Source organism: Pygocentrus nattereri, chromosome 12 (genome assembly GCF_015220715.1).
Source record: "Pygocentrus nattereri isolate fPygNat1 chromosome 12, fPygNat1.pri, whole genome shotgun sequence".
In the NCBI taxonomy this organism is placed as follows: Eukaryota; Metazoa; Chordata; class Actinopteri; order Characiformes; family Serrasalmidae; genus Pygocentrus; species Pygocentrus nattereri.
The window spans coordinates 8,731,966-8,759,716 of record NC_051222.1 but is presented as its reverse complement, the minus strand read 5'-3'; the positions used below and the strand labels follow the sequence as shown (position 1 = coordinate 8,759,716).

The following is a 27,751-nucleotide window of genomic DNA, read 5'->3' as shown; positions in this document are numbered from 1 at the left end:
TTTTTCATGTTGGGTTCTGAAACATCTGCAAAATGAGCTACAAGTTTTATTAAAGGCAGAGACTGAGTAAGAAGTGAATGAAAAAAACTTTCAATTAATGCATACTGTATTTAAGCAAGGAAAAAAAAATCTGAAAAAAACAAACATTGTTGTTGTGCCAGCTCTAAAAGCAGTTAAAAAAAAGTAAACCTCTGATGGTACATTTTGCCTTCTCATGTAAAGCGACTAGAAATCTATTCTTTTTGTTTATGAAGAATAAAGAATAGCCTGTGAGATGTGTATATAGCAGTTCATCAAAACCTGAAGTTCTAAGTTTTATGTGGTGAACAATGTAAGAGCAGATGATTTGGATTCCATGCACTTCCTGTAGCTGTGCATGTGCGAGTGTGAGAGTGAAGGAGGAGGGACGAGAACTGAAAATGAAAGAACTTCTAGTCTCATTTCAGGAAATTGTGTAACGGTTAGCTTGGGTGCAGACGTCTGCAAGGTAAGTCCCAGTTTGTATTCAAAAATAAAATACCTTAAAAAATCAAATCAAATCAAATCAAATCAAATTTATTTATATAGCGCTTTTTACAACTGATGTTGTCACAAAGCAGCTTTACAAAAATGGGAATCACAGCACAGAGAATCAGACAAAACACTGAACATAATATACAGAATATACAGAATAAACAGAACCCCCGTGAGCGCTGAGGCAAGGAAAAACTCCCTCAGAGCTGGAGGAGGAAGAAACCTCGGGAGGACCAAGACTCACATCTAAAAGGGGGGACCATCCTACCACTGGTCAGACAACTTATAAGTTAAACATTGAAAAGTCAATTTTACATCCACGCAGTTCTAATATATTCAGGTGTGTATAATCAACAGTGGAAACAATTAGAGTTCATATAGATTTGGATGTGATCTGTAGTGGAGAAGCCCTCCAAAAAAAGGGCCCTCATTATGATTCCTCATTATTTTCATGCTACAAGAAGTACATTTGCAAGTAAATGTCTACTTATATCCACCACTTGCATTTTTTTTTTTACATTTTATGGCTTTTGGCTGACGCTCTTATTCAGAGCGGCTTACAATTTGATCATTTTTACACAGGTAGGCAAGGGTAGTGTTAGGAATCTTGCCCAAGGACTCTTATTGGTATAGTGTAGGGTGGTTACCCAGGTGGGGATTGAACCCCAGTCTACAGCATAGAAGGCAGAGGTGTTAATGCGGCAGCATGACTCGTCTTCAATCTGCCCAAGTTCAGCCACGTCACCCCACTGCTGCGCTCCCTTCACTGGCTTCCTGTAGCTGCGCGCATCAGATATAAAACCCTAATGCTGCCTACAAAGCCAGAAATGGACCAGCCCCTACAGACTTGATGGCAGTGGTGAAATCTCGAACTGTACCACGAGCCCTTCGAGCTCCGAGTACAGCTCGGCTTGACCCGCCATCCTTCAAGGCGCGTGGAAGACGAGCGTCGAGAATGTTCTCTGTACTGGGACCCAGGTGGTGGAATGAACTCCCACTGGCTGTCCGAACAGCAGAGTCTCTTGCTGTCTTCAAACGCAGACTGAAGACCGTCTCTTTACACAGCACTTAAATGAGCACTGAACTATAAGCTGCACTTATTTTATTGTACTGCACTCTGTATTGTAGTTTATTGTATTGTATCTTATTGTTATTGTATTGCATTGAATGGCACAGAGTTCTGCGTTCAACTCTGGTTCTTTTTCTCTTGGTGTCTGCAGTGACTCTTGTTTCTAGCAGTATCTGAGCTCAGGACTGTCTTTTTCTCTAAGCTACTGGTAACTAGCAAAGATACTTTCTCTAGATAGACAAAGCACTTCTTGTAAGTCACTCTGGATAAGAGCTTCTGCTAAATGCTGTAAATGTAAATGTTAACCACTACACTATACCAATCATTTGGTACCACACGTTCATCTCGTCCCACCCCACACCACCAGACAAAAGACCATTTAAATTTGCTTTACGATTATTTCTTGTATTTGTATAGTGGCACGTGTTTAAATGTCTGCTTTTGACTTTCACTCAAGTATGCTTTTGGCTCCATGTTTCCAATAATTTAAGAAAATGTAAAAAAAAGTACTTTTTACAGTATGTTACAAGCCAGTCTAGGCGATGAGGTGGAGGTGGGTGTTTGACTAAGATAATAAGAACCACAGAAAACCACACATGGAGTCATGTAAGTGTATTTTTGTACACAGATGTACACCACAGGCCATTTCTCCAGGGGATAAGCAAGGCCAACACAACAAACAAAACCCAAAACTAACTCCAACCCAAACAACTAACCTAACAAAGCAAATGATTAACAAAAGACAGGGATCCAGCCTAGCTCCCTAACTAAGCCAAAACCAGGAGAAAAGAGGACTTTAAAAAACAACACTGGCACTTACCCCCCCCTTCCAGCCATTGGTGTGTTATACAAAAAAAAGACAAAAGAGATAAGCAAAAGGAACACATAGACACATAAAAGTCAAGCTACAAAGTGAACTCATAAGGAACAACCAGCTAGTGTACACACACAGTTTACACAGTTCCAACAAACACACACACAGTTTACACAGTTCCTCCAAAGGTTCCAACAAACACACTCACACTGTTTACACACAATGCTTGAAGGCCAACATGCCAAGGCACCCTGTTCCCTCACTTCCCTCTCTCGTGCTTCCTGGGTCACTCCTCCTTCAACCTTCTCTGGGGGAATGGCTCCGCCCACAGCAACCAAACCAGGGCGCAACTCCACCTGGATTCCGGGAAGGGAATAGAAGGACAAAAAAAACAAAAAGAGAGAGAGAACACGCACAAAACACCATAACACAGTACGTTTAAGTACAGTTCCTCTTTATTTTTTCACCCCTAGTTTCAGTTTACACTATTTTGAGTGCCAGTATTGTTCTTGACCCCAAGCGAGACTTCCCTTTCCTTATTGTTTTGAGCCTATAAATGACTTATTATACAACTTATTATTGCATTTCAGAGTAAAGGAGGTTTCTAACTTGGGAAAGCTACAAAAATGGGATCAAAGAAATCAAAACCACAGCCTATCCCAGGTTAGTTTACTTCATTGTAGTAAAATGTTTTCATTTTCTTGGGGTGTTTGTGTGACAAAAATGAGTCAAACACTTGTAATATAAAACTTCAGTCAGGATCCTTTTAAAGTGTTAGTTGTATTATACAAACCTAATTCTAAAAGAAGTTGGGACAGTGTGTAAAACGTTAATAAAAACAGAAAGCAGTGATCTGTAAATCCGGTTTGTCCTGTATGACCTTGAAAACAATACAAAAACACAATGTTTTGGTTTTACTTTATGAACTTCAGGTTTTTTTTGTAAATATGCATTCATTCCAAATTTGATTCCTATAATATGTTACAAAAAAGTTGGGACAGGAGCATGTTTAACACTGTGTTACATCATCTTTCCCTTTAAAAACATTTATAACTGGCGACTGAAGACACAACTAATCCGGTTGTGAAAGCTGATTTTATTTTTATTTATTTATTTATTTATTTAACCAATTTTATGTAATACAGGTCTTCAACTGTGCAACCGTCCAGGGCTTTTTTGTTGTATTTTTAGTTTAATAATGCACCACATATTTTCAATGGAAAATAGTTCTGGACTGCAGGCAGGTCACTCACCAAGAATGCCATGCTGTTGTAACACTTGCACAATGTTTATTGGCATTGACATGCTAAAATAAGCACGGACGTCCCTGAAAAAGATGATGTCTAAAAGGCAGCATGTTACATCAAAATGCATTCGGTGTTAATAAAGTTTAGTTACCCACTAATAGCCCCCCATAACAAGACCATACCTGTTGAATTTTTAAGTTAATTCTATAAGTAAAGTTTGTAAGTAATTAGGATGCTGTCTGAACAAAGATTTTTTAACAAACAAAATGTATTTGCAGGCATTTTATTTTAACATCTTACCATTGAGGTAATGTTTACATACATTTTTACAGAATGTTAAATGCACAGAGTGTTAAAAGCCAAACTCACACTTAGCCCATTTAAAAGGGGCTAAAATGTTTTGCATGCTATCAGTAAGCATTACCCTTCACTGGACCGAAGAAACCCAAACCACACTGTCAGACACCGAAGTGTGATTCATCACTCCAGAGAGCATGTTTCCACTGCTTCAGAATCCAGTGACAGCCCTTTACACCACTCAAGTCGAGGGTTGGCATTGTGCATAGTGATCTTGGGATTTTGCCCATCTGGTTGGCCGTGGACACTCATTTCATGAGGCTTCCGCTGCACAGTTCTTGTGATGTTGCTTCCAGAGGCAAATTGTGACTCTGTAGTGTGTGATGCAATGGATAACAGCTAAATTTTACATGCTTCAGCACTCAGCAGTCTAGTGCTTCAAGGCTGGGCTGTTGTTGCTTCCACATGCTTCCATTTCATAATAATTGCACTTACAGTTGTCTGGGGCAGATCTAGCAGGACAGAAATTTCACAAACTGACTTGTGGCAGAGGTGGCAACCTGTAACAGTGCCACATTTAAAGTCACTGGGGTCTTCCTATGGAGATTGCAAGACTATGTGTATAATATAAAATATATTTTATACACTTCTTAGCAATGGCTGAAACACCTGAACTCCATGTAGTGTATGTCGCTCATATTGACCACTGCCTGTGTGATTAATGCTACAAATGAAGAAATTTCACTCCTCTTCCTCATCCCTGTGTTCTGAGTAGCACTCCAGAGTGAACCACGCCTGTAATACAGACCTCATCAGCATTATTAACATTATTTATTCATTCAATATTACTGAATACATCTTATGTGTTGCATCATCACGCAACATACATGTTTGACATATTAAGGGGGACTGATTTTACAAGGATATACATCCTACATGCATGTCATTACAACATGCATGTGTATGTGTATAAGGAGTGAGCTGGGGTTTGTAGCATGTTTAATGACTGAGGGGATACTGGACTGTAACATTTTTAGGAGCCACTGCTATTCTGTTATGATTTAAAAACATTTTAATTCATTTTCATTTATTGAGTACATGTAACTTAACAGTACATTTTTATGTTCCAGTCTGTTTTCCCTTTGATATTATAATCCTACTGCAATTAACATTTTAATACATAATAATTAGTATTAGTATTAGTATTAGTATTCCTCCCTGTAACTGTATTATCTTTATTTCACAGACTTTGAAACACCGTGGAGGGACATTGACTGGAAGTAAGTAAATGACTCTGCTGCAGTCAGTAAAGACCTTGCATGCTTGTTTTGTGTTGATTGGGTTTAGAATAATTCTGGGTCACACTTTATTTTGATGCTATCTACAAATACTTAAATTATTATCAATCTTGATGGTGACGGTTGATTATCAACAACATTATAGTTAGGGTTAAGGGACAGATGTAGGTTTTGTGTTGAAGTTAGGGTCAGGTTTAGCTTAAGGTTTAGGTTTAGAATTATTAGAATCTTTCAAAGTCAACTTCAAGTTCAGTTGCATAGAAAAGGCATTTAGATATAAGTTAAATTGAGCATCTACAAAGCGTCTAAAGTGGACTATCAAAATAAAGTGTTACCTAATTCCTTGACTCATAGATACATGGCTTTTTCAATTACAGTGTCTTCTGTAAGTATTTAAACAGTGTTTAGTTTTGGTTCTGTATTTTATTTAGGAAATTCCAGTATCCTCTCACATGATTGATTAACGAGAGAATTTGTCTTGTCGTTGTTTTGCTATCCGGTGCCAAACAGAGGAGGATTGGTTCCCCTTTTGAGTCTTTGTTCCTCTCAGGGTTTCTTCCTCTATAAGGGAGATTTCCTTGCCACTGTCACCATTGGTGACACTCATGGGAGCTTGGACCCCGATTTTTCTGTAAAGCTGCTTTAGGAAAACACCTGTTGTAAAAAGCGCTATATAAATAAACTTTGACTTGACACATCAAGCATGCCATTAGCCCATAGGAGTAATGTAAGTTAGCCAGACAGAAAAAACACCCAAAAACTCGATGAAGCATGTATGTTTGTTGTGTGTGTGCATTACATATTACGTGCTGTAAAAATAAACATTACTTCTTGCAAAGGAAAAACAGTGTTTCACTAGCTAGTTTGTTTTGCAGGTACTCCAGATGTTAAAAGAGTACAGACTAGAAAAATTTGCAGCCGGGTTTTAGTGTGGGCATAACCTTGTTAGCAACAGATTTTGCCAAAGGAGAAACTCCCTAACAGCATGAAGAAGAAACACTGAGAGCAGTATCTAATAAGTGATATGTAGAGGATCTTGGGTCTGTCTACTGAAGCAAGTTCAACCTAGTTAGACTTTTGGAAAACCTAACAAGCCTAGGTTAACTTTTTTCACAACAGCTCTGAGGTTTAGATGCTTAAGCTGTGAGTAATCCTCATGTACATGCACAAAAAAGCATGATGTTTATGATGAACAGCTATTTCTGTGAAACAAAAAAAGAAAAAGAAGGCATACTACCAAAATATGTAGAAAGTAAAGCATTTAGAATGGTAAAAGCAATGCTGTTGGCAAGGTTAAATAAACTTAAAGTTAATTGGTAAAGTGAGGAAAACCAACTTGAATACATGATGAGACAGAACCCTGAATCAAGAATGCAGAGAAAGTTATCTGTAATTTACCCTGAAACGTGTTAGAACCCAAAGCGAGCATCCAGTCATCAACAATACAATGCAAAATTGTGTAATTTAGGTTTTAGAGGTTTGTGGTAGTCATTGTTATCAGTTAGCCTCTAATTTTATAGCACATCTACTGGTAAGAATGAGGGCCCCCCGAAAACCTTGGTTGGGGCCCTTCAAAAAAAAAAGAAAGTAACTGAGAGGAGAAACTCCCTAAGAGTATAAAGAAGAATGAAAAAGGAAAAAACTCCAGAAAAATATGAAGGGGAACCAGTGTGAGGAACCAAGAGGAACTATGTGAAAGTATACAGAAGAACCTCTGTGAGAAATCAAGAGCAACTCTCTAACAGCATAAGGAAGAATCGCTATGAGGAATGAAGACTCAAAAGGAGAAACTTCATAAAAAACTTAAAGAAGAACCACTGAGAGGAACCAAGACTCAAATGGAAAAACTCCTAAAAGTGTGACCTTAGTCATTTTGAACGTGCCATGATTATAGCTGCCAGACAGGCCTGTTTGAGTTTCTGTAACTGCTGATCTCCTGGGATTTTCACACACAACACTCTCTAGAGTTTACTCAGGATGGTGCAGTGCTGATGGAAATGCCCTGTTGGTTAAGAGATCAATAGAAAATGGCCAGATTGGTTCAAGCTGACAGAAGGGCTGCGCTAACTTAGATAACCACTCTGTACAATTGTGTTGAGCAGAAAAGCATCTTGGAATGCACAGTACATCAAGTCTTGAGGTGGATGGGCTACAACAGTAGAAGACCATGTCAGCCAAGAACAGAAAGCTGAGGCTGCAGTGGGCACAAGCTCAGGAAAACTGGATGGCTGGAGACTGGAAATCAAAGCCTGTTCTGACGAACCTTGATTTCTACTGAGGTACATAGATGGTAGTGTCAGAATTTGGCACCAACAGCATGAATCCATCTGCCTTGTGTCAGTAATTCGGGTATGGAAATGGTGTTGGGAATGTTTCTTGGCAGACCTTGGGCCTATAAATATCAATCAATCGTTACTTGAACGCCACAGCCTGTTTGAATATTGTTGACTGTGTGCATCCCTTCATGGCCACACTTTACCATGTTCTAATGGCTACTTCCAGCATGGTGTCACCAGGTCAAACTGGTGTCATCATCATGACAATGAGTTCAGTGTTCTTCAGTGGACTTCCCAGTCACCAGATCTGAATTCAATAGAGCACCTTTAGGGCGTGGTAGAACAGGAGATTCATAGCATGAAAGTACACCTGAAAAAAACAGCAGAAAATACATGATGCTATTATTTCAAAATCATTTTCAAAATCTCAAAGGAATGCAGTGGTGGACAGTAACTAAGTAAATATAATTTGTTACTGTACTTATGTACTTATGTACCAGTCTTGTTATAAAAACGATAACAGGACCAGATCAGAGCCAGAATTACTCTTTTAGTACTTTTACTTTATACTTAAGTACATTTGAAGGTAAATACTTTAGTACTTTTACTCAAGTTGGAGGTCTAAAGGGAGGAACTTCTACTTTTACTGGAGCGATATTTTACCTTGGGGGTCTCTACTTTAACTCAAGTACATGATTTGTGTACTTCGTCCACCTCTGAAGGAATGTTTTCAACATCTTGTGAAAACCCTGCCATGAAGAATTGAGGCTGTTCTGAGAGCAAAGGAAGACCTTACCCAGAATTAGTATTGTAGCATTGGTGCACAAGAAGTAAGTGTGCAGGCTCTTTAAGGAAAAGGCACTTCAACAACGAATCGTTACACAGACTAGAAATGCCCAGCACTGACCCAACATGGAACACAGGGAAGGGATAAAAAGGGAGGACATGACATATGAGGAGGGTAGGCACTTCTAACCACTGGTTACATCAAAAAGCCCACCCTTCTCAAACATAAGAAGCTCAAGGGCACTTCATCTGCTCAGGGGATTGAACCGGCGGCCTTCCTGTCACAAGGCTAGTTCCCTAACCTCCAGTCCAAGACTGCCCCCTGTGATGGATACCACAGTACAGGAATCCGGATAAAGTGCCTGGTGTGTGTATATACATATAAGAATAATGACTTTGATTTCAATGTGTTCTAATTCATTTGTCAGTTTGAATTGAAATATGTAATACAGAACCAGAACCTAAGCACCAAAGCACATGATATTAGGCTAGAGACAACATATCCAATGGTCTCATTGCAAGCTAAAAGTAATTTGGTGGACTTTTTAATTCTTTAAATCATTTAAAGTTGTTTGTCTCGCGCAGCGAAAAGGAAGACTTGGAAGCCGAGTTAACAAACATTCAGCTGAACCATCCAGAGCTCAGATTTGTCAGAATCCTGCTGCATGGACCAGTAGGAGCAGGAAAATCCTGCTTCATAAACTCAGTGCAAAGCGTCTTCCGTGGAGAGATTAAAACCAAAGCGTTTGAACAAGCAAATGCCAAAAAAAGCTGCACAAAAACAGTGAGTATGTTTATACATTAATATCTACACAAGTAGTGATGTACGTCATTTCTGGTTGTGTTATATCACATTTTGGGGTGAAATGACTCCCCACATTATGACAGCTGACTTTATGTCTATTTCACAGATCCTTTCTAATAGTGTCCACATGCAAATCGCAAATTACTCTACTGGACATTTTATTCCTGATACAATTTCTAACTAGTTGTTCAAGCACACAAGAAATTACCTGACATTGTCCTACAAGGTAGTTTTTTGATTAGAACTGAAAGTTATTTTACGAAAAAGCCAAAAAAAAGTACTATTAGGATTTATAACATCTTATAAACAGCAAAATGAAAATGGAAGTAAGAGAAAACGTATATAACTTTGTCAGTACAGTGTCATGGCATTGCCATAATGATTCATACAATGTTATAAGCATAAATATCATACTTACTCAAGGGGTGAAGAAAGTATGCATAACTCATTCTCATTGAAAAATGATAAAGGATAATAGTATAGACATGATATGATGATGAAGGATAGTTTCAGGCTTTTTCGTGTCATCTTTGGCATCTTTCATGTGAAATGAGTAACAATTCAGTCGGTCTTTCCAAAATGTCTTGGGAAACAAATTTACAAATATAAAGGTATATTATATAAACAACAGGCTGGACAGTAAAGAAGGAGTAAAGGACTTGTATCGCTTGGCTAAACAGAGAGATAGAGCTGGAAAGGATGTACAGCAGGTTAGGCTGATAAAGGATAGAGAGGGAAATGTACTAGTGAGTGAACAGAGAGTGTTGAGTAGATGGAAGGAGTACTTTGAAGAACTAATGAATGAGGAAAACGAGAGAGAGAGGAGGACAACGGGGGGAGAGATTGTGGATCAGGAAGTGCAGAGAATTGGTAAGGTGGAAGTGAGGGCAGCTTTAAAAAGGATGAAGAATGGAAAGGCAGTTGGTCCAGATGACGTACCTGTGGAGGTATGGAGATGTTTAGGAGAGAAGGCAGTGGACTTTTTAACCAGGTTGTTTAACAAAATCCTGGAGAGTGAGAGGATGCCTGATGAGTGGAGAAGCAGTGTACTGGTCCCCATTTTTAAGAACAAGGGTGATGTGCAGAGCTGCAGTAACTACAGAGGTATAAAGTTGATGAGCCACACCATGAAGGTATGGGAAAGAGTTGTTGAAGCAAGGCTAAGGCGAGAGGTTCAGATCAGTGAGCAGCAGTTTGGTTTCATGCCCAGAAAGAGTACCACAGATGCAATTTTTGCATTGAGAGTGTTGGTAGAGAAGTACAGAGAAGGTCAGAAGGAGCTACATTGTGTCTTTGTGGATCTAGAGAAGGCATATGATAGGGTGCCAAGGCAGGAACTGTGGTACTGTATGAGGAAGTCAGGTGTAGCTGAAAAGTATGTTAGGGTGGTGAAGGACATGTATGAGGATAGTGAGACAGTGGTGAGGTGTGCAGTTGGAGTGACAAATGGTTTCAAGGTTAAGGTGGGGTTACATCAGGGATCAGCTTTGAGCCCCTTCTTGTTTGCAATGGTGATGGAAAGGTTGACAGATGAGGTCAGGGAGGAGGCTCCATGGACCATGATGTTTGCAGATGACATTGTAATCTGTGGTGAGAGTAGAGAGCAGGTGGAAGAGAATCTGGAGAGGTGGAGGTTTGCACTGGAGAGGGGAGGAATGAAGGTCAGTGTAGAAAAGAGGTGAAGAAGAGGGTGCAGGCAGGATGGAGTGGGTGGAGATGGATGTCAGGGCTGATGTGTGACAGAAGGATAGCAGCAAGAGTGAAAGGGAAGGTTTACAAGTCAGTAGTGCGTCCTGCTATGATGTATGGTTTGGAGACTGTGGCTCTGTCTAAAAGACAGGAGGCTGAGCTGGAGGTGGCAGAGATGAAGATGCTGAGATTTTCGTTGGGAGTGACAAGGCTGGACAAGATTAGAAATGAGCAGATCAGAGGGACAGTGAAGGTGGAGCAGTTTGGAGATAAAGCCAGAGAGGCCAGGTTGAGAAGGTTTGGACATGTGTTGAGGAGGAATAGTGGATATATTGGTCAAAGAATGTTGGAGATGGAGCTGCCGGGTAGAAGGAGAAGAGGTAGACCTCAGAGAAGGTTTATGGATGTAGTGAAGGTGGACATGGAGATGGTTGGTGTAAAAGTAGACGAGGCAGTGGATAGGGCAAGATGGAGGCAGATGATCCCCTGTGGCGACCCCTAAAGGGAGCAGCTGAAAGAAGAAAAAGAAGAAGAAGAAGCACATTAATAACCTCTGGTGGTTAAAAGCATGAAGAGCAGCTATTAAATGCCCCTGTCCTGGTGGATAGAAGTCCAAATCTTTATCTTGTGGTGATTTGAAAGAAGCAATAAGAAGTTTCTAAAGCAATAAAAAGTAATTAGTAGCAAAATCATGGTGCTGGGGTGGGTAACAAGAAACGATCACCTTAGAGGCTCAAGATCATGTAAAGCTGGTATTTATAACACACCCCAACAAACTCATGACAAACCTTATTCACATATAACCTTGCTATAGTCTTTCACATTCTCCTCTATAGGCAAGGTGGGGGTTTCATATATGACATCTAAACCTAAATCAAGATGTGATTGGTATTGGCTTGAAACCATGGAAACTCGCCGTTCACTTCATTTAAATCAGCTAAAAAGGTCAAGTGGTTGTGTGCCCAGCAAAACTTAATGTATTTATCACATGTATTTCAGTGGTCTGGAACATCAGGTTCACCATAACATCACTACTGGCAAAGCTCTCTTGAGTCTACCTCTCCCTGATATTGCCTTGGGCTTTAAGCCATCTCCTTGCTCTAGCCCTGGTAAACCTCTGGGCCACAGTCTCTGTATTTCTTGAGAGCCTTTCAAGACGAAGCAATGAAATGAGAGCAGGACCACAATACCTGCAAAGTTTAAACGCAACAATCTGCTGAATAACACATGGTAGATATCACAGCAGCTTGTCCTGTTAACTTTATGTCTTCACAGTACAAATCTTACACCATAACCGACAAAAATGCTGTGATTCTGCCATTTGTCTTCAATGATGTTATGGGCCTGGAAACACAAGATGAAGACGGAATTCATCCAAAGGACATTGTTAATGCAATGCTGGGCCATATAGAAGATGGCTACAAGGTACATTTATTTTGGCTGTTACTCCATCACTTTGTTTTTTATCAGCTCCACTTACTGTATAGCTGCACTTTGTAGTTCTACAGTTACAGACTGTAGTCCATCTTTTTCTCTGATACTCTGTTACCCTGTTCTTCAGTTGTCAGGACCCCCATGGACCCTCACAGAGCAGGTACTATTTGGGTGGTGGATCATTCTCAGCACTGCAGTAACGCTGACATGGTGGTGGTGTGTTAGTGTGTGTTGCACTGGTGCGAGTGGATCAGACACAGCAGTGTTGCTGGAGTTTTTAAATACTGTGTCCACTCACTGTCCACTATTAGACAACACTACTCCTCTGCTGCTGTTTGTGTTGGTCATCTTCTAGTCCTTCATCAGTGGTCACAGGACGGCTGGATATTTTTTGGTTGGTGGACTATTCTCAGTCCAACAGAGACACTGAGCTGTTTAAAAACTCCAGCTGTCTGATCCACTCGTACCAGTGCAACACACCACCACCACATCAGTCTTACTGCAGCGTTGAGAATGATCCACCACCCAAATAGTACCTGCTCTCTCTCTCTCTCTCTCTCTCTCTCTCTCTCTCTCTCTCTATATATATATATATATATATATATATATATATATATTGAGTTATGCACATTCTTCTCTCTCTCACTCACTTTCTTCATTTTCTTTCTATAATGAAGTTCAATCCTATTTCTCCCTTGAGTGATGGGGATCCAGGCTTCGTAAGAGAACCTAGCCTTGAGGACAAAGTTCACTGTCTGGTTAGTGTTGTGCCTGCAAGTTCCATCTCGCGAATGGAGACTGGCGTCATCAACAAGATGGACAATGTTAGGAAGGAAGCCATGAACCTGGGTGAGTTTTTGGCATGTAGTGCCAGATGACAAATGAAAGGAAAAACCAACAAAAAGTGTCTCAGTAACTTATTAGGCCACCACAAGCAACCAGAAAAACTTCATTGTATCTTGGCATGGAGTCTGCAAGTCTCTGGCACTGTACTGAAGGAATGCTACACTACTCTTTCAAAATATCTTTTACCCTAGTTGGTGCATTGTTTAACTAATTTTTGTTGGAATTTATTGGGTGAATTAAGGGTGATTGGGACATGAGGTCAAACAGGACAGTATAGCTATACAGGGTAGGGTAAATAAAACTAGGATGCAATTATGTGCAAATCAAGTAAACCCTATTTGTAATGGAAAATACCACATATCAAATGTTGAAACTGAGAAATTATATTGTTTTTTGAAAGATATATGCCAATTTGAATTTAATGCCAGCTACACATTCCAAAAAAGTAGGGATTGGGCCTGTTTACCACTGTGTTTCATCACCTCTTCTTTTAACAACACTGTAAGTGTTTGGGAACTGAGACCAGTTGCCTTCATAGATTAGTGCACTAAAGCCCCCTATACCAACATGAGTACTGGCTTTTGATCTCCGCACTGATAACCAGCTGGGTGGTCTTTAGCCCAGAGGACACAGAGTCCATGATTTCCAAAAAGAATTTCACATTTTCATTTGTTGAACCGCAGGACACTTTCCCACTTCGCCTCAGTCCATGTGCTTTTCTACAGAGCCCCTAATGGGCAATGGTTAAAAAAAAAAAAAAAATGAATGACATTGCATTCCCTCGCAAACGTTTTGCATTTCCTCACAAAACATATGCACATCAGACAGCAAGCAAATGTAGGACCAGAGGTGCTCAATGACATTGCTTACATTAGAGCTTTATTTTTAGCATCGCTATTGTTAAAAGCTGCTTTCCCATTTTAACCAGTCTGTGCTGAGTTTATTCAGCAAATATTCTCTGCCAGTCTCTGTAAATATAGCTTTCACTGTACAAGGACCCTCGATCTCATTTTCAGTTTGTGCTCACTAACAGCAGAATTGTGATTTTGAGAAGCGACACTATGTCTTTATATTTGTGGTTGGGATAGTGTAGTGGATAACACCTCTGCCTCCTACACTGTAAACTGGGGTTCAATCCCCACCTGGGCAGCACCCTACACTATACCAATAAGAGTCCTTGGGCAAGACTCCTAACACCGCCTTGGCCTCCCTGTGTAAAATGATCCAATTGTAAGTCGCTCTGGATAAGAGCGTCAGCCAAATGCCGTAAATGTAAATGTATATTTCAATCCAAGATCAACATTAAATTCAATGAGCTGCTGTGAATGCAAACCATTTGCATCACAAGGCAGAACCTTTGCAAGAGAATGCAATGTCATTAACATTTACATTTTTTTTATTTTTAACCATAGCCACTTAGGGGCGCTGCACTGTTCCCAGTTACTTTAGAATCATCGTAACGTCAAGTTGAGTAATGTTTGTTTATTTGAGCTTGAGCTGTTTTCATCCGTTGGGATATGCTAAGTATCAACTATTATCTGTGCACGTCAGGCATCCCTCATGTGGTGGTTATGACCAAGGTCGATGATGACGTCTGCCCACTGGTCAACAAAGACCTAACACAGATCTACAGAAGCAGGAAAATCAAAGAGAAGGTCTTTTTTTACCATTTACTGATTTTTTTATGTGTTATAATGTACATTCTCCTTAGACATACTGGGCTATTCTAGCCAAGATATGATTTTCTAAAAGACATAGCATGTGTATGAAGTCCATAGCTAAATGTGTTGTTTTTTTAGTGTCTCAGAATCAGAGTATTTCATTTTCTGTGTGTTCAGATGCTGGAGTCCAGCCACAGACTTGGTCCGCCCATGAAATGCATCTTCCCTGTGAGCAACTATCATGAGGAAAGCAACATGAACAACACTAAAGATGTTCTCATCCTAACGGCATTACTGCAGATCGTTAAATCTGCGAAAGACTATATCGAAGAACAACACTAATGAGTAATCAGCCAGGCATTTACTCTTTATTAAGGATATATGATGAAATTCTTGTTATGAATCAACTGCTTCTGATTATTATATGATTGCAACATTGATATAAAGTTCTTTTCATATTTGAACAAAAGTGGAATAATCATGAATTTAGCCTATATTATTATGGATCGTTTAAAGGCTCAAACAAGGCAAATGGAATAATGGCATAAGAAATATGGTTAAGCTTGTTTATCAGATTGTTTTGTGTAGTTAATCATGATTAATTGATTTCATCTTGCTTTGGCAATTTGACAAAATAAATAAAATAAAGTTTTTTTTTGTTGTTTTTTCCATTTAAAAGGCTGTTCATTTTATTACAGCTGTGTGATTGACAAATGTATCCTTCATCAAAATACGGTGCACAAAGTTTCCAATATTTTCACTCTACTATCCAGTGAGAGCAACAGCATCTGCATGTTCTAAATCCTCTTTGACTGTAGCCTCTCTCTCGTGCTGTGAACTTGCTTCAAAGGGAACCGGAGCGTTCTTCCTTACTGTTGCTTTTGTTTTTCTCACGTTTAATGAAGACAACACAGCGCAGAGTATTGTGTATACCATTACTGTCTGAATATCCATCGTTGAGTTTACTTCTCATTTTTTGACATAATTTGAAAACGACAGCTTCTTTATATCGTGTCAAACTTTAATGATGAATGGACCAATAGAATTTTCTAAAATTACATTGCAACATAATTTTTTTTCCCATTTACTGTAAAGTTGCAATTTTTCTTGAGACAATGTTTTGTTCTGACTGTGACAATATATCTGTTTGCACATACAAACTCATTGTTTGTTTTTCATGGCATTGTTGATACTTTATATTTTTGACACTCTATCTGTCTCTATCTATCTATCTATCTATCTATCTATCTATCTATCTATCTATCTATCTATCTATCTATCTATACTGTATACTGGAAAAGGAAGTGAGAAGGAAGTATAAAGTGGATGTACTAGGATGGTGGCATGGTGGGTAGCGCTGTCGCCTCACAGCAAGAAGGGCCTGGGTTCGATTCCCTGGGTAGGTGATCTGTGTGGAGTTTGCATGTTCTCCCCACGTCTGAGTGGGTTTCCTTCCACAGTCCAAAGACATCACCAATTGGACATGGTAAATTGCCCCTAGGAGTGAGTGAATGTGTCTGTCTGCCCTGTGATGGACTGGTGACCTGTCCGGGGTGTGTCCTGCCTTCTACCCGATGGCAGCTGGGAAAGGCTCCAGCACAACCCCTGTGACCCTGGGGGGAGAAGCAGCTTAGAACATGTGTATTTATGTGCTAGGAAATAGTTTCTAATGTCTTAAAATAATCTTTGGCAAACCAGGTTAATTACTGATTCTTTCAGTTTTTCACTCCTGGGATAAAAACCCTTTCACTCCACAGTGCAGCTCAAAATGAAAGTAATCTTTAGGTCAAAAAATGTTGTTATTGTGTTGTTGTTGTTGTGTCACAGGCAAAACACTCAAAATGTGCAGTGCAGTGATAAATATTGTTAACTTTAAATTTTAAACTTTAATGGTCAGTACATGTTTTTTAAAGTTGAATGCACATAAAACAAGATGTATTGCACATATACTGCATGATTGTCGTTAATGACCATGTTGTAATGTATTTTAACTCTATCAAATCTAATTTAGACACAAAAAGTCCAGCGTTTGGTCCTACCTTGCATTTTCGAGTCTTATTATGAATCATTACTTTTTTCTGGTTTTTGCCTTTGTTATGACGGCAATTCTAAATATTTATTCCATCATTGAGGAAATATATGTTTTACTGTTAAATAAACAGAGTTTTCTGGTACCCCTACTGCCAGGTGTTTTATATTATAGTGCAAAGGCCGAGTGATATTAAATGATCAATTAATATCTTATTCATTTAACAATTCTTTCAGTTGAAAAATATGAAAAGAAGGAAATCAGCCAAAATCCCACCCCTTTTGTCACATCTGTTTCTGTGGACATCTATATTGTTGGCGACCAGAGGTCACTGCCACTTCAGCATCGATGTCCCTGATGTCCCCGTCTATATTGCCAGAGAAAATTTAGAACTGCACCTGTAATTTCTGGAAAGCTCCCAAACTACAGTTAGTTAAAGTGAAAGTGAAACTTTGTAATCTGTAGATGTTTAGTTAGAAGCACAGAACCCAGGGAGGCCTCAAAACCCCCGCAAAACGTCCTAGCCAATCAATGACAACACATAATAAAATGGATAAAGCCTAATCAAACAGATGAATTATGGGGAGCACTCTCAGACTTACCATTAATTAGTACAACACTCGAATGCCACTCCTGTTTCAAAAATCCAATGATAACATTAACACTGACAGCTTGGTGAAAACCTCTATATGGCCCAGATCACTGATGCTATAATTTCACCCTCTAAACACTCTCCCATATGGTACAGCCCCAACTTTCCTGCCAACAACTTTACACATTTTTTTATATCACATTGTACAAAATAAAAACCTCTGTAACCATTTCACACCTTAACCCAGGAATACAACATTGAGAGTAACCAGTTTCTGGAACATCTCATCAGCTTAGATCCATATTAAACAAAAAAGATATACTAGAACTAAGTCCACTAATTTCAGAATTCCTAAACATCTCCTCAAAAAAAACCCTATTATCTAAAAGACCAAACAATTTATTCACCAAGGAAAAAGTGGGAAGAAGATCTCTTGGTTACTCCCTCTACCAACCTCTGGACAAACCTTCTGAAAAACACATTTAGCATGACTAATAATACTAACCTCTGCCTCTTACAATATAAGGCAATTCACAGAGTACACTACACTGGGCAAAGGCTTTATAGAATGGGAATAATAGACTCTGAAATCTGTATACACTGTTCACTAGACACTCCTGACAATTACACACATGGCTTGTGGTGTTGCACACCAGTCAAGTACTTCTGGCAACTTGTTATAAATCAAATCAAATCAAATCAAATTTATTTGTATAGCGCTTTTTACAACGGATGTTGTCACAAAGCAGCTTTACAGGATTTCAGAAAAGACAAAGTTTCCACAGGACTGAAACTAACTAACAACTAACTCCATTGTTAAAACAACCCATCTCCCCATCCCCACCACTCGGTCTGTTAGGTGACACATCATTAGTCCATCTAAACAAGGCAGAAAACAGAACACTTTTGGTGGCAAAAACCATTGCTAAAAAGACTGTCTTGACAAACTGGAAAATAAGGAAAAACATCATCAATAAATGGAAAAACTTTCTAACAGAACACAAAGCGATGGAAAAAATCTCAGCATTTCTCAAAAACAAATCTCATGAAAAGTGCAATAATTCAAGAATAGCGTTTCTCAACATAAAATAGCAAAGAACTTTTGCTTTTCATCATCAGTGGTACATGATATCAGTAAAAGGTTCAAAGAATTCAGAGAAACTTCTGTATGTTTGAACAAGGCCAAAAACCAGCATTGGCTGGTTGTGATCTTTGGGCCCTCAGGCAGCACTGCATTAAAAACAGATGTTATGTTATAGTGGAAATCACTGCATGGGCTCAGAAACACTTCTGAAATCCCCTGTGAAAACAGTTTGTTGTTGCATAAACAAAAAAAAGGCAAAGAAGAAATCATATATCAACAAGGTCCAGAAATGCTGCCACCTTCTCTGGGCCTGAGCTCATTTAAAATGAAGTGAGGGGAGGTGGAAAAGTGTCCTGTGGTCAAATGAATCAACATTTGAAATTCTTTTTGGAAATCGTGGACACTGTGTCCTCCAGGCTGAAGACCACTCAGCTTGTTATCAGCACACACTTCAAAAGTCAGTATTCCTGATGGCATAAAGGTGCATTAGTGCACACGGGATGGGTGACATACACATCTGTGAAGGCACCATTAATGCAGAACAATAATATACAGGTTTTAGCAACATATGCTGCCATCCAGATGACGTCTATTTTAGGGAAGGCCTTGCTTATTTCAGCAAAACAATGCCAAACCACATTCTGCATGTACTACAACAGCATTGCTCCATATTATGTGTTAAACTGGCCTGCCTGCAGTACAGACCTGTCACCCACTGATAACATTTTTTGCCTTATGAAATGAAAAATATGACAAAATAGAGTCTGAACTGTTGAGCAGCTGAAATCCTATATCAAACAAGAATGGGAAAACATTTCACTTTCAAAACTACATCAAATGATCTGCTTCCCAAATGCTTAAAGGGTGTTGTTAAAAGAAGAGGTGATGAAACACAGTGGTGCCCCAGTCCCAACTTTTTTGGAACGTGCCATCAGCATCAAATTCAAAATGAGCGTAGATTATTAAAAAACAGCCAAATTTCTCAGTTTCAACATTTGTAGTATTTTACTTTAAAATATGGTTTACATAATTGTTTACACATCATTGCATTCTATATTGTATATATGAGGTACAAACCCCGTAAGAGAGATAATAAGATTAATCAGTGAATAACCTACTAACAAGATACAAACAAGTTGATATTATACTAAGGTAACAATAAACCAGAAACACAGGCTTAAAGGGGAATTCCACAGTGAAGGTGGAGCAGTTTGGAGATAAAGCCAGAGAGGCCAGGTTGAGATGGTTTGGACATGTGTTGAGGAGGAATAGTGGATATATTGGGCAAAGAATGTTGGAGATGGAGCTGCCGGGTAGAAGGAGAAGAGGTAGACCTCAGAGAAGGTTTATGGCTGTAGTGAAGGTGGACATGGAGATGGTTGGTGTGAAAGTAGAGGAGGCAGTGGATAGGGCAAGATGGAGGCAGATGATCCGCTGTGGCGACCCCTAAAGGGAGCAGCCGGAAGAAGAAGGAGAAGATTCAAAATGTCTGAAGTTTGGAGTACCACTAATGGTGCTGAAATAAACAATTTCTCGCCAAGTAATAATTTGTTTTTTTGGGGGTTTTTTTGTCCAAATTTTGAGAAAATAAGTTTTAAGCTAACGATTTACAGTTTGAACCTGAAGCAGAAAAGGATTAACAATATTTGTCTGTCAGAAGCAGATTTCCATACAAAAAAAGCATCTGAGTCAAACACGAGGTTGCATTGCACTAGTCATATGTAAATGATGAGGTTGAGACTGTGTTCATTCGCAAGACAGTTCTTAGGAGATAATTAGTAAGTAGTTGCCAAATGGCTTTACCCATTACTTACTGAACGAGTGAAGCTTATTCCAGCTGCTGCTGAGCTTTCTTGAGCATTGATGACATTACGGCCTATGAGGCTCTTCTGAACAGAGTTTATGAAGCACGACTTCCCTGCCCCAACTGGTCCATACAGGAGAATCCTAAGGGGCTCCTTATATGATGTTACATCTCTCAGTTCTTTCAATATCTCCTCTTTTTCCCTGAGAAAAACAGAGGATTAGAGTGAGGGAGTGCACACATACAGAAAAGACAGCATACAACACAATATGCAAAAAAATAGTGTTTATTTGTAGGTTAATCCAAGATCAGTTATGTACTTACATTGTAAAAATACAAGCAAACAAAAATACGTTGTAAAAAAAGACAGTACTATTGAACATCATTGTTATTGAACACCATTGTTCACTGATATTATTTGGGTGGTGGACCATTCTCAGCACAGCAGTAGCCAGATTAGACCATTAGAACAATTAGAATGCGTTTCCCTTAGCTCTCTACAAGAGAGTTACTTCCTTTCTGCGTTCGGAAGAACACTTCTGAGAAATGTGGAGTGAGTTTGCGGAGAAATCGTTAATGTTGAGCAGCTTCTCATTGCTGTTGAATGACTAAATAACTGCTAAATAAATGACTCAATGCTTTTCTCCATTGTCTATTGTAGCTACAGCTGGACAACATTAGAAACATGGCACTAGTAACACGACTTTATTTTTATTTGACAACCACCTCAAGTGAGTGTACAAGCTTTAATGCATGCTTGCTGTTTCTGTAAAGTGGTTTTGATTCAATATTTCAAAATACGCATAAAAATGCCAGCTAATGACACTGACATGTAAAGGGTTTTGTAATATGTGTGGAGCTGGTAAGACCGTATTAGACACGTAGGGATGTGGAGGTTTTAACATATTTTTGTCTGCTGTTGAGGAGAAAACTGACCAGAAACTGACCATTACTTCAAGGCTAAAAAAAGGACCAAAAAAAATTGGGTACAGCAGTAGATGGGCTACATCTGGACGTTCAAGTGAAATGTTTCTTATGCCCGTTGAATGGATTCTTAACAGGTTTTAAAACTATATTGAAAATATCGACTTTTGTAAGTGTTCTTTAAATAAAATTTTCAACATCAATTAATCGCAGACATCATGTTATCCAACCTACTTTCCTCCAAGGTCTGTTTAGTTCTGAGAAATAAAATCAAACAGAAGAGTTTGGCATTGTAGGTTAGACAGCAATGCCTACATAATAAACACTTAAAGCAATTATTATTTTTTTTACTTTACAAAGACAATCACAGCACTTTATATATATATATATATATATATATATATATATATATATATATATATATATATATATATATATATATATATACCCAATTACAGAGAAAAAATGAACAATATATGAACTGCTAATCAAAACAGAAAGCAGTAATATATAAATGTACTTTGACCTGTAGTTGAAGGAAAACATTACAAAGACAAGATATGGATTGTTTTACCTTATTAACTCCATTGTTCTTTTGTCAATATGTGCTTATTTTGAAATTAATGACTTTGACACATACTTAAGCTGCCCCTATTCCAATAAAAAACTTCCTAAACAGGTGGAAAAGGCACCCAGGAAAGGTGGAAACCCAGGCACCCAGGAAAAGGCACCCAGGAAATCTAGGCCTTTATGAGCAAGGATGGGTCGAGCGACGCCACTTTGTCAAAAATTGGTTCAGAGGAAAATCCAATCATTTAAAAATGTTCCTCAGCCAGGGAATTTTAGGTAATTTATCATCTGTAGGGCATACGAACTTCAAAAGTTTCAGGTAATCCGGAGAAATCTTTATGTGTAAAGGGCAAGACCAAAAAGCACAACTGAATGCCCATGATCTTTTATTCCTCGGACGGCACCAGTACGTTTCTGTGATGGATCTGAATAAAAAAATCTGAATCAACAACGTCTGTCACTGCATCCGCAAATAAAGTTAAGACTGCGCTCAGCACAGTGGAACTCCTATGTCAACTAAATGAAGAAACACTGCCGACTTCTCTAGGCTCTGAAATAGACTAGTCTGACAAGTCAGCCTTTCCGATTATTTATGGAAATTGTGGAGGTTGTGTTCTCTGGGCCAAAGAAGAAGAGGACCTGCCAGATTGATACCAGCTCAAAGTTCAAAAGCTAGCATCTGTCAGGTAGTCTGCACAACTACGAAGGCACAATGCAAAACCTATATTGGAGAAAAATGTGCTGTCTTCTCAAGTCTATCTTATTTCAGGGATTGAGTAGCTTATTTCAACCAAGGCAAGGAACATTCTGCATGTGCTAAAGCAACGTAATCAGAGATTGAGAGTCCTAGACATGCCTGCTTGTAGTCCAGAGGAGTCTTCCTTTGAAATGTTTGGTGCAAAGCGAAGTTGAAAATACACCAGATTTCTGCTGTTATCAGGTTGTTAAAGTGGCCATGTAAAGGGTTTAGTGCTTTGATATTAGTCCTGTAATACAGGGTTTAGTGCTTTGATATTAGTCCTGTAATACAGGGTTTAGTGCTTTGATATTAGTGCTATAATACAGGGTTTAGTGCTTTGATATTAGTCCTGTAATGCAGGGTTTAGTGCTGTGATATTAGTCCTGTAATACAGGGTTTAGTGCTTTGATATTAGTCCTGTAATGCAGGGTTTAGTGCTTTGATATTAGTGCTATAATACAGGGTGTAGTGCTGTGATATTAGTGCTATAATACAGGGTTTAGTGCTTTGATATTAGAGCTATAATACAGGGTGTAGTGCTGTGATATTAGTGCTATAATACAGGGTTTAGTGCTTTGATATTAGTCCTGTAATACAGGGTTTAGTGCTTTGATATTAGTCCTGTAATACAGGGTTTAGTGCTGTGATATTAGTGCTATAATACAGGGTTCAGTGCTATGATATTAGTGCTATAATACAGGGTTTAGTGCTATGATATTAGTGCTATAATACAGGGTTTAGTGCTATGATATTAGTGCTATAATACAGGGTTCAGTGCTATGATATTAGTGCTATAATACAGGGTTCAGTGCTATGATACTAGTGCTATAATACAGGGTTCAGTGCTATGATATTAGTGCTATAATACAGGGTTCAGTGCTATGATATTAGTGCTATAATACAGGGTTCAGTGCTATGATATTAGTGCTATAATACAGGGTTCAGTGCTATGATATTAGTGCTATAATACAGGGTTTAGTGCTATGATATTAGTGCTATAATACAGGGTTCAGTGCTATGATACTAGTGCTATAATACAGGGTGTAGTGCTATGATATTAGTGCTATAATACAGGGTTTAGTGCTATGATATTAGTGCTATAATACAGGGTTTAGTGCTATGATATTAGTGCTATAATACAGGGTTTAGTGCTATGATATTAGTGCTATAATACAGGGTTCAGTGCTGTGATATTAGTGCTATGATACAGGGTTTAGTGCTATGATATTAGTGCTATAATACAGGGTTCAGTGCTGTGATACTAGTGCTATAATACAGGGTTTAGTGCTATGATATTAGTGCTATAATACAGGGTTTAGTGCTATGATATTAGTGCTATAATACAGGGTTTAGTGCTATGATATTAGTGCTATAATACAGGGTTCAGTGCTGTGATACTAGTGCTATAATACAGGGTGTAGTGCTATGATATTAGTGCTATAATACAGGGTTTAGTGCTATGATATTAGTGCTATAATACAGGGTTTAGTGCTATGATATTAGTGCTATAATACAGGGTTTAGTGCTATGATATTAGTGCTATAATACAGGGTTCAGTGCTGTGATATTAGTGCTATGATACAGGGTTCAGTGCTATGATACTAGTGCTATAATACAGGGTTTAGTGCTATGATATTAGTGCTATAATACAGGGTTTAGTGCTGTGATATTAGTGCTATAATACAGGGTTCAGTGCTATGATATTAGTGCTATAATACAGGGTGTAGTGCTATGATATTAGTGCTTTTATTCAGGCTTTAGAGCTTTGAAATTAGTGCTGTTAAACAGCACTTAGTTCTATATTAGTGCTATGATACAGCACTTAGTGCTATATTAGTGCTGTGATACATGACTTAGTGATATGAAACCGAATGTGGCCCAGTTTGACTGGTCTACTTTAGGTTCATTACAATTAAATAATAATGCTTTGCATAAATATAAATAATGCTGCTAATGATGTATGAACATTGTATGAATAGGTGACACTTACCTGGTGACGGTTCAGGAGTAGCAGGAAGTGATTTTGATGAAGAAAATCCCATTTTGGTCTCTGTGAAATAGAAACAACATGGTCCAGGGGGTTTTAGTGGGCAACTCGCACACCTGAGAAAGCACGATTAATGGGGTTCATAAGTATTTTGAAGCAACCTATGCTGCCATCTAGATGATGTCTTTTTCAGGGATGTCCCTGCTTGGTTCAGCAAAACAATGCCAAGCCTCATTCTACACATTACTGCACTTTGACTTTTTAGTATGCGAGTGCAGGTTCTAGACTGGCCTGCCTGCAGTCCAAACTTGTCTCCAAATGAAAATTTGTAGTCATGATACCACACAATAAACGACAACAGAGACACCAGGCTGTTCATCAACTGAAGTATGTCAAATGTCTCAAGCAAGAATTGGAAAAAAAGAAATCCACTTTCACAATTACAACAATTGGTACCCACAGAAAGGTGATGTAACTCAGTAGTAAAAAAGCCCTGTTCCAACTTTATTAGAACACGATGCAGATATTCAAATTAGAATAAGCATATATACATAAAAAACAATAAAATTAAGATGAACTTGTCTTTATGTTGATTTTAATTAAATACTGGTCTGTTTTTATTTACATTTGACATACTGTCCCAACTTTGTTTGGAATGTTTGGTAAGAACTTTATCAAAACCTTATTAACATGACAAGTGATTCCAGCCTTTTGAACTATGGAAGTTATAAGATCAATGTGATCAAATGCTGCAATCTATTTGTCTACTTATGTTTCTTTCAGTGGAAGAACTGGAAAAAAATAAACAATTCAGAGACAAATAAAATCTCATCAAAACATTCAGATCATCCAAGTTCCAACTGACTACTAGATGATATAGGTTTGGGTTTGGACAGGGGCGAAATACCCCATTAATCCAGAAAGACTAAAGACAATTGAGTATTATTTTAGATTTTCAAGTAGAATCATAAGAAACTGTTTCATCCTGCAGGGAATGAATTTTTTATTTAATTTTTAAATAGACCTACTTTCCATTCAGGCACTGCAGTTTGGAGCTCAGCTTTAAGCGGCTGCAGGAGGTGACTTCAAGAAAAGGCTTTCCTTCTGCCTGAAAGCTTCTGCTCCTTTTGTTAAGAAGATTTGGCCTTTTTGTGTTTGTTTTTTTGTAAATAATATCCTGTATCCTTTTCCTCCTTCCAGTAAGTTCCCCTTCCATCAGTCAAAGATGTTCTTACCTTAGTAGACGGTAGTGTTAGCTGTTTCCAGAGGCCTAACTGATCATGATATGAATGTCTGTGGTGAGAAGTTTATAAGCTGTAAAAGTGAAAGTATTCCAGGGTAAATCATGAAAGGAATTCTTTCCTGACTGACGCACATGACTGAGGTGTCCTTGAGCAAGACACCTAACCTCCAACTGCTCCCCGGGCGCTGCGGATTGGGCTGCCCACCGCTCAGGGCAAGTGTGCTCACTGCCCCCTAGTGTGTGTGTGTATTCACTAGTGTGTATGTGGTGTTTCACTTCACGGATGGGTTAAATGAGGAGGTGAAATTTCCCCGTTGTGGGACTAATAAGGGTCTCTTAATCACTTAATCACTTACGTAAAATCCCTCCTCAACAGTTATCTAATCTAATGAGTTGATGATAATCTTGTACCAGAGAGATGGGAAGAGTATAATATGGAGAAAAGAAGGAACCCACTCATAATACAAAACGTACCATCTCATCTGAGTCACATGGCGACGCCAGTTTTATGATATGGGCATGTTTGGCTGCCGATGGAACTGGTTTCCTTGTATTGTTTTTGTTGTGACTTCTGACAAAAGCAGCAGGAAGTAGGTAGGACCACACATGCAGAGAAAGGAAAACAGACCAGGCCATAACAATAGATTATTTTAAAAAAGAGCATCAAACATCCTGTTTTCAACGTTTTTAGAGAAAAGCTTTGTGCAGTTGAAGGATCACCTTGAGTATCAGACGTGGATATGTTGTTCTGCTCTACCTGCCAATGCAGGGCAGCTTAACTCTTGACCTGGCAATGCTAGCTTAAAGCCTTTGCTTTGAACAAGGCAGCTGTCATTTACTGGTTTTATCTACTGGCTAATATAAAGCTCTCTTTGCTGCTATTGATTTAGCTTTAGCTGTTCACCACTAATTTCTTACACAGTTCTGAGCTCAGGTTATGCAAGCATCATTGCTCTTGAGCGCCTTCTCTGTCTACCTATGGTGAAATCACATGTATCCACTCAACAAGCATGCTTGCATCACCATAGAGTAATATGCATTAGTCACAGCCTGTAGGCACACTATCTAGCCAACATTCTGCAAAGACCTCTAATAACTTAGTTGAAGTGTTTCAGTCACACTTATTGCTAACAGGTGCACAACATCAAGTACGTAGGGATGCAAACCCCACAGACCTTTACAAAGCATATTTGTAAAAAGGGCTTTCGGTTTGCATTGATTCAGAGTATAAAGAATATCTGATATTAAATATACAACGCAATTTGGAATTCAAAATAAAGCCTGTCTTGCTGTGTATCAGAGTTTTATCACTGAGAATGAAACCCAGAGGACAGAAAATCAATAAAAAACAGGTCCGCCTTACGCTAATTGTTTATTTTTACTCATAATAACCAACAGAATGAATCACCATCACATTTATTGCATTTCCAGTTCACAGACACTCCGGCCTGACAATTTCTGAAAAGATAACTATCACTGCTCTTGTTTTCAAGATCTCTATAAGCAAAAAACATACATTTTTGATCAGAAACGACCCAGATTCATAAAGATATCACATTTCTGTTAGTATTTACATGTCAAACAATGGAATATCTGAGCAGCCTTGGGTCTCCTGAAAATAACATATGGAATGTGTGATTGACACATGTAAATACTTTAGAATTGCGATTGTAATTATAATTGCCCTTTTTATAATTGTCTTTTTTTCTGCTTTTATAAAGTTTCCTTTCCTTCAGTGGTCTGAAATTTCCTTACCTCGGTAGACACGAGTATCAGCTGTGTCCAGAAGCCTCAGTGAGGGTATGATTGCTGCAGCCCTGCGTCAGTGGGGAGCAGCTTATATGATTTCCAAAGTGAAACTGAAAGTCTTCCCTGCTACCTCCTTCATTTCTCCTGCTCTCCTCCTGGGTGGACTTGCCTGAGGCATCCTAACCAGATGCCCGAACCACCTCAGCTGGCTCCTCTCGACGTGGAGAAGCAGCGGCTCTACTCCGAGTCCCTCCCGGATGACCGAACTCCCTAAGGGAGTCTCTAAGGGAGAGTC

The 27,751-nt window shown here is 38.9% G+C and overlaps 1 protein-coding gene and 1 long non-coding RNA gene across 4 annotated transcripts; one reads left to right on the top strand and one right to left on the bottom strand.

Moving 5' to 3' along the window:
• Positions 1-445: 445 nt before the first annotated feature.
• LOC108441464 (interferon-induced protein 44-like) lies at positions 446-15,413 on the top strand. Of its 2 annotated transcripts, none has more exons than XM_017721006.2 (8): positions 446-487; positions 2,987-3,059; positions 5,187-5,220; positions 8,886-9,084; positions 12,070-12,219; positions 12,906-13,077; positions 14,626-14,729; positions 14,913-15,413. In XM_017721006.2, exons 2-8 carry the CDS (start codon positions 3,023-3,025, stop codon positions 15,075-15,077), a joined length of 861 nt encoding a protein of 286 aa, XP_017576495.1. In that variant the 5' UTR covers positions 446-487; positions 2,987-3,022; the 3' UTR covers positions 15,078-15,413. The 2 variants fall into 2 exon arrangements, with proteins under 2 accessions (XP_017576495.1, XP_017576493.1); XM_017721004.2 differs by lacking the exon at positions 446-487 and adding an exon at positions 2,742-2,828.
• Positions 3,911-27,719, bottom strand: LOC108441465. Of its 2 annotated transcripts, XR_001858940.2 has the most exons (5): positions 27,463-27,719; positions 26,182-26,278; positions 24,468-24,527; positions 20,255-20,447; positions 3,911-7,884 (listed from the first exon to the last, which is right to left on the bottom strand). It is a non-coding gene; the product is annotated as an uncharacterized LOC108441465 (long non-coding RNA). The 2 variants fall into 2 exon arrangements; XR_001858939.2 differs by lacking the exon at positions 26,182-26,278.
• Between the last annotated feature and the right edge of the window lie 32 nt (positions 27,720-27,751).

Coding starts and splice junctions, on each gene's coding strand:
- LOC108441464 (XM_017721006.2), top strand. CDS start 3,023: ATGGGATCAAAGAAATCAAAACCACAGCCTATCCCAG. Junction 5,221..8,885: donor TGGAGGGACATTGACTGGAA/GTAAGTAAATGA, acceptor TGTCTCGCGCAG/CGAAAAGGAAGACTTGGAAG. Junction 12,220..12,905: donor ATATAGAAGATGGCTACAAG/GTACATTTATTT, acceptor TCTATAATGAAG/TTCAATCCTATTTCTCCCTT.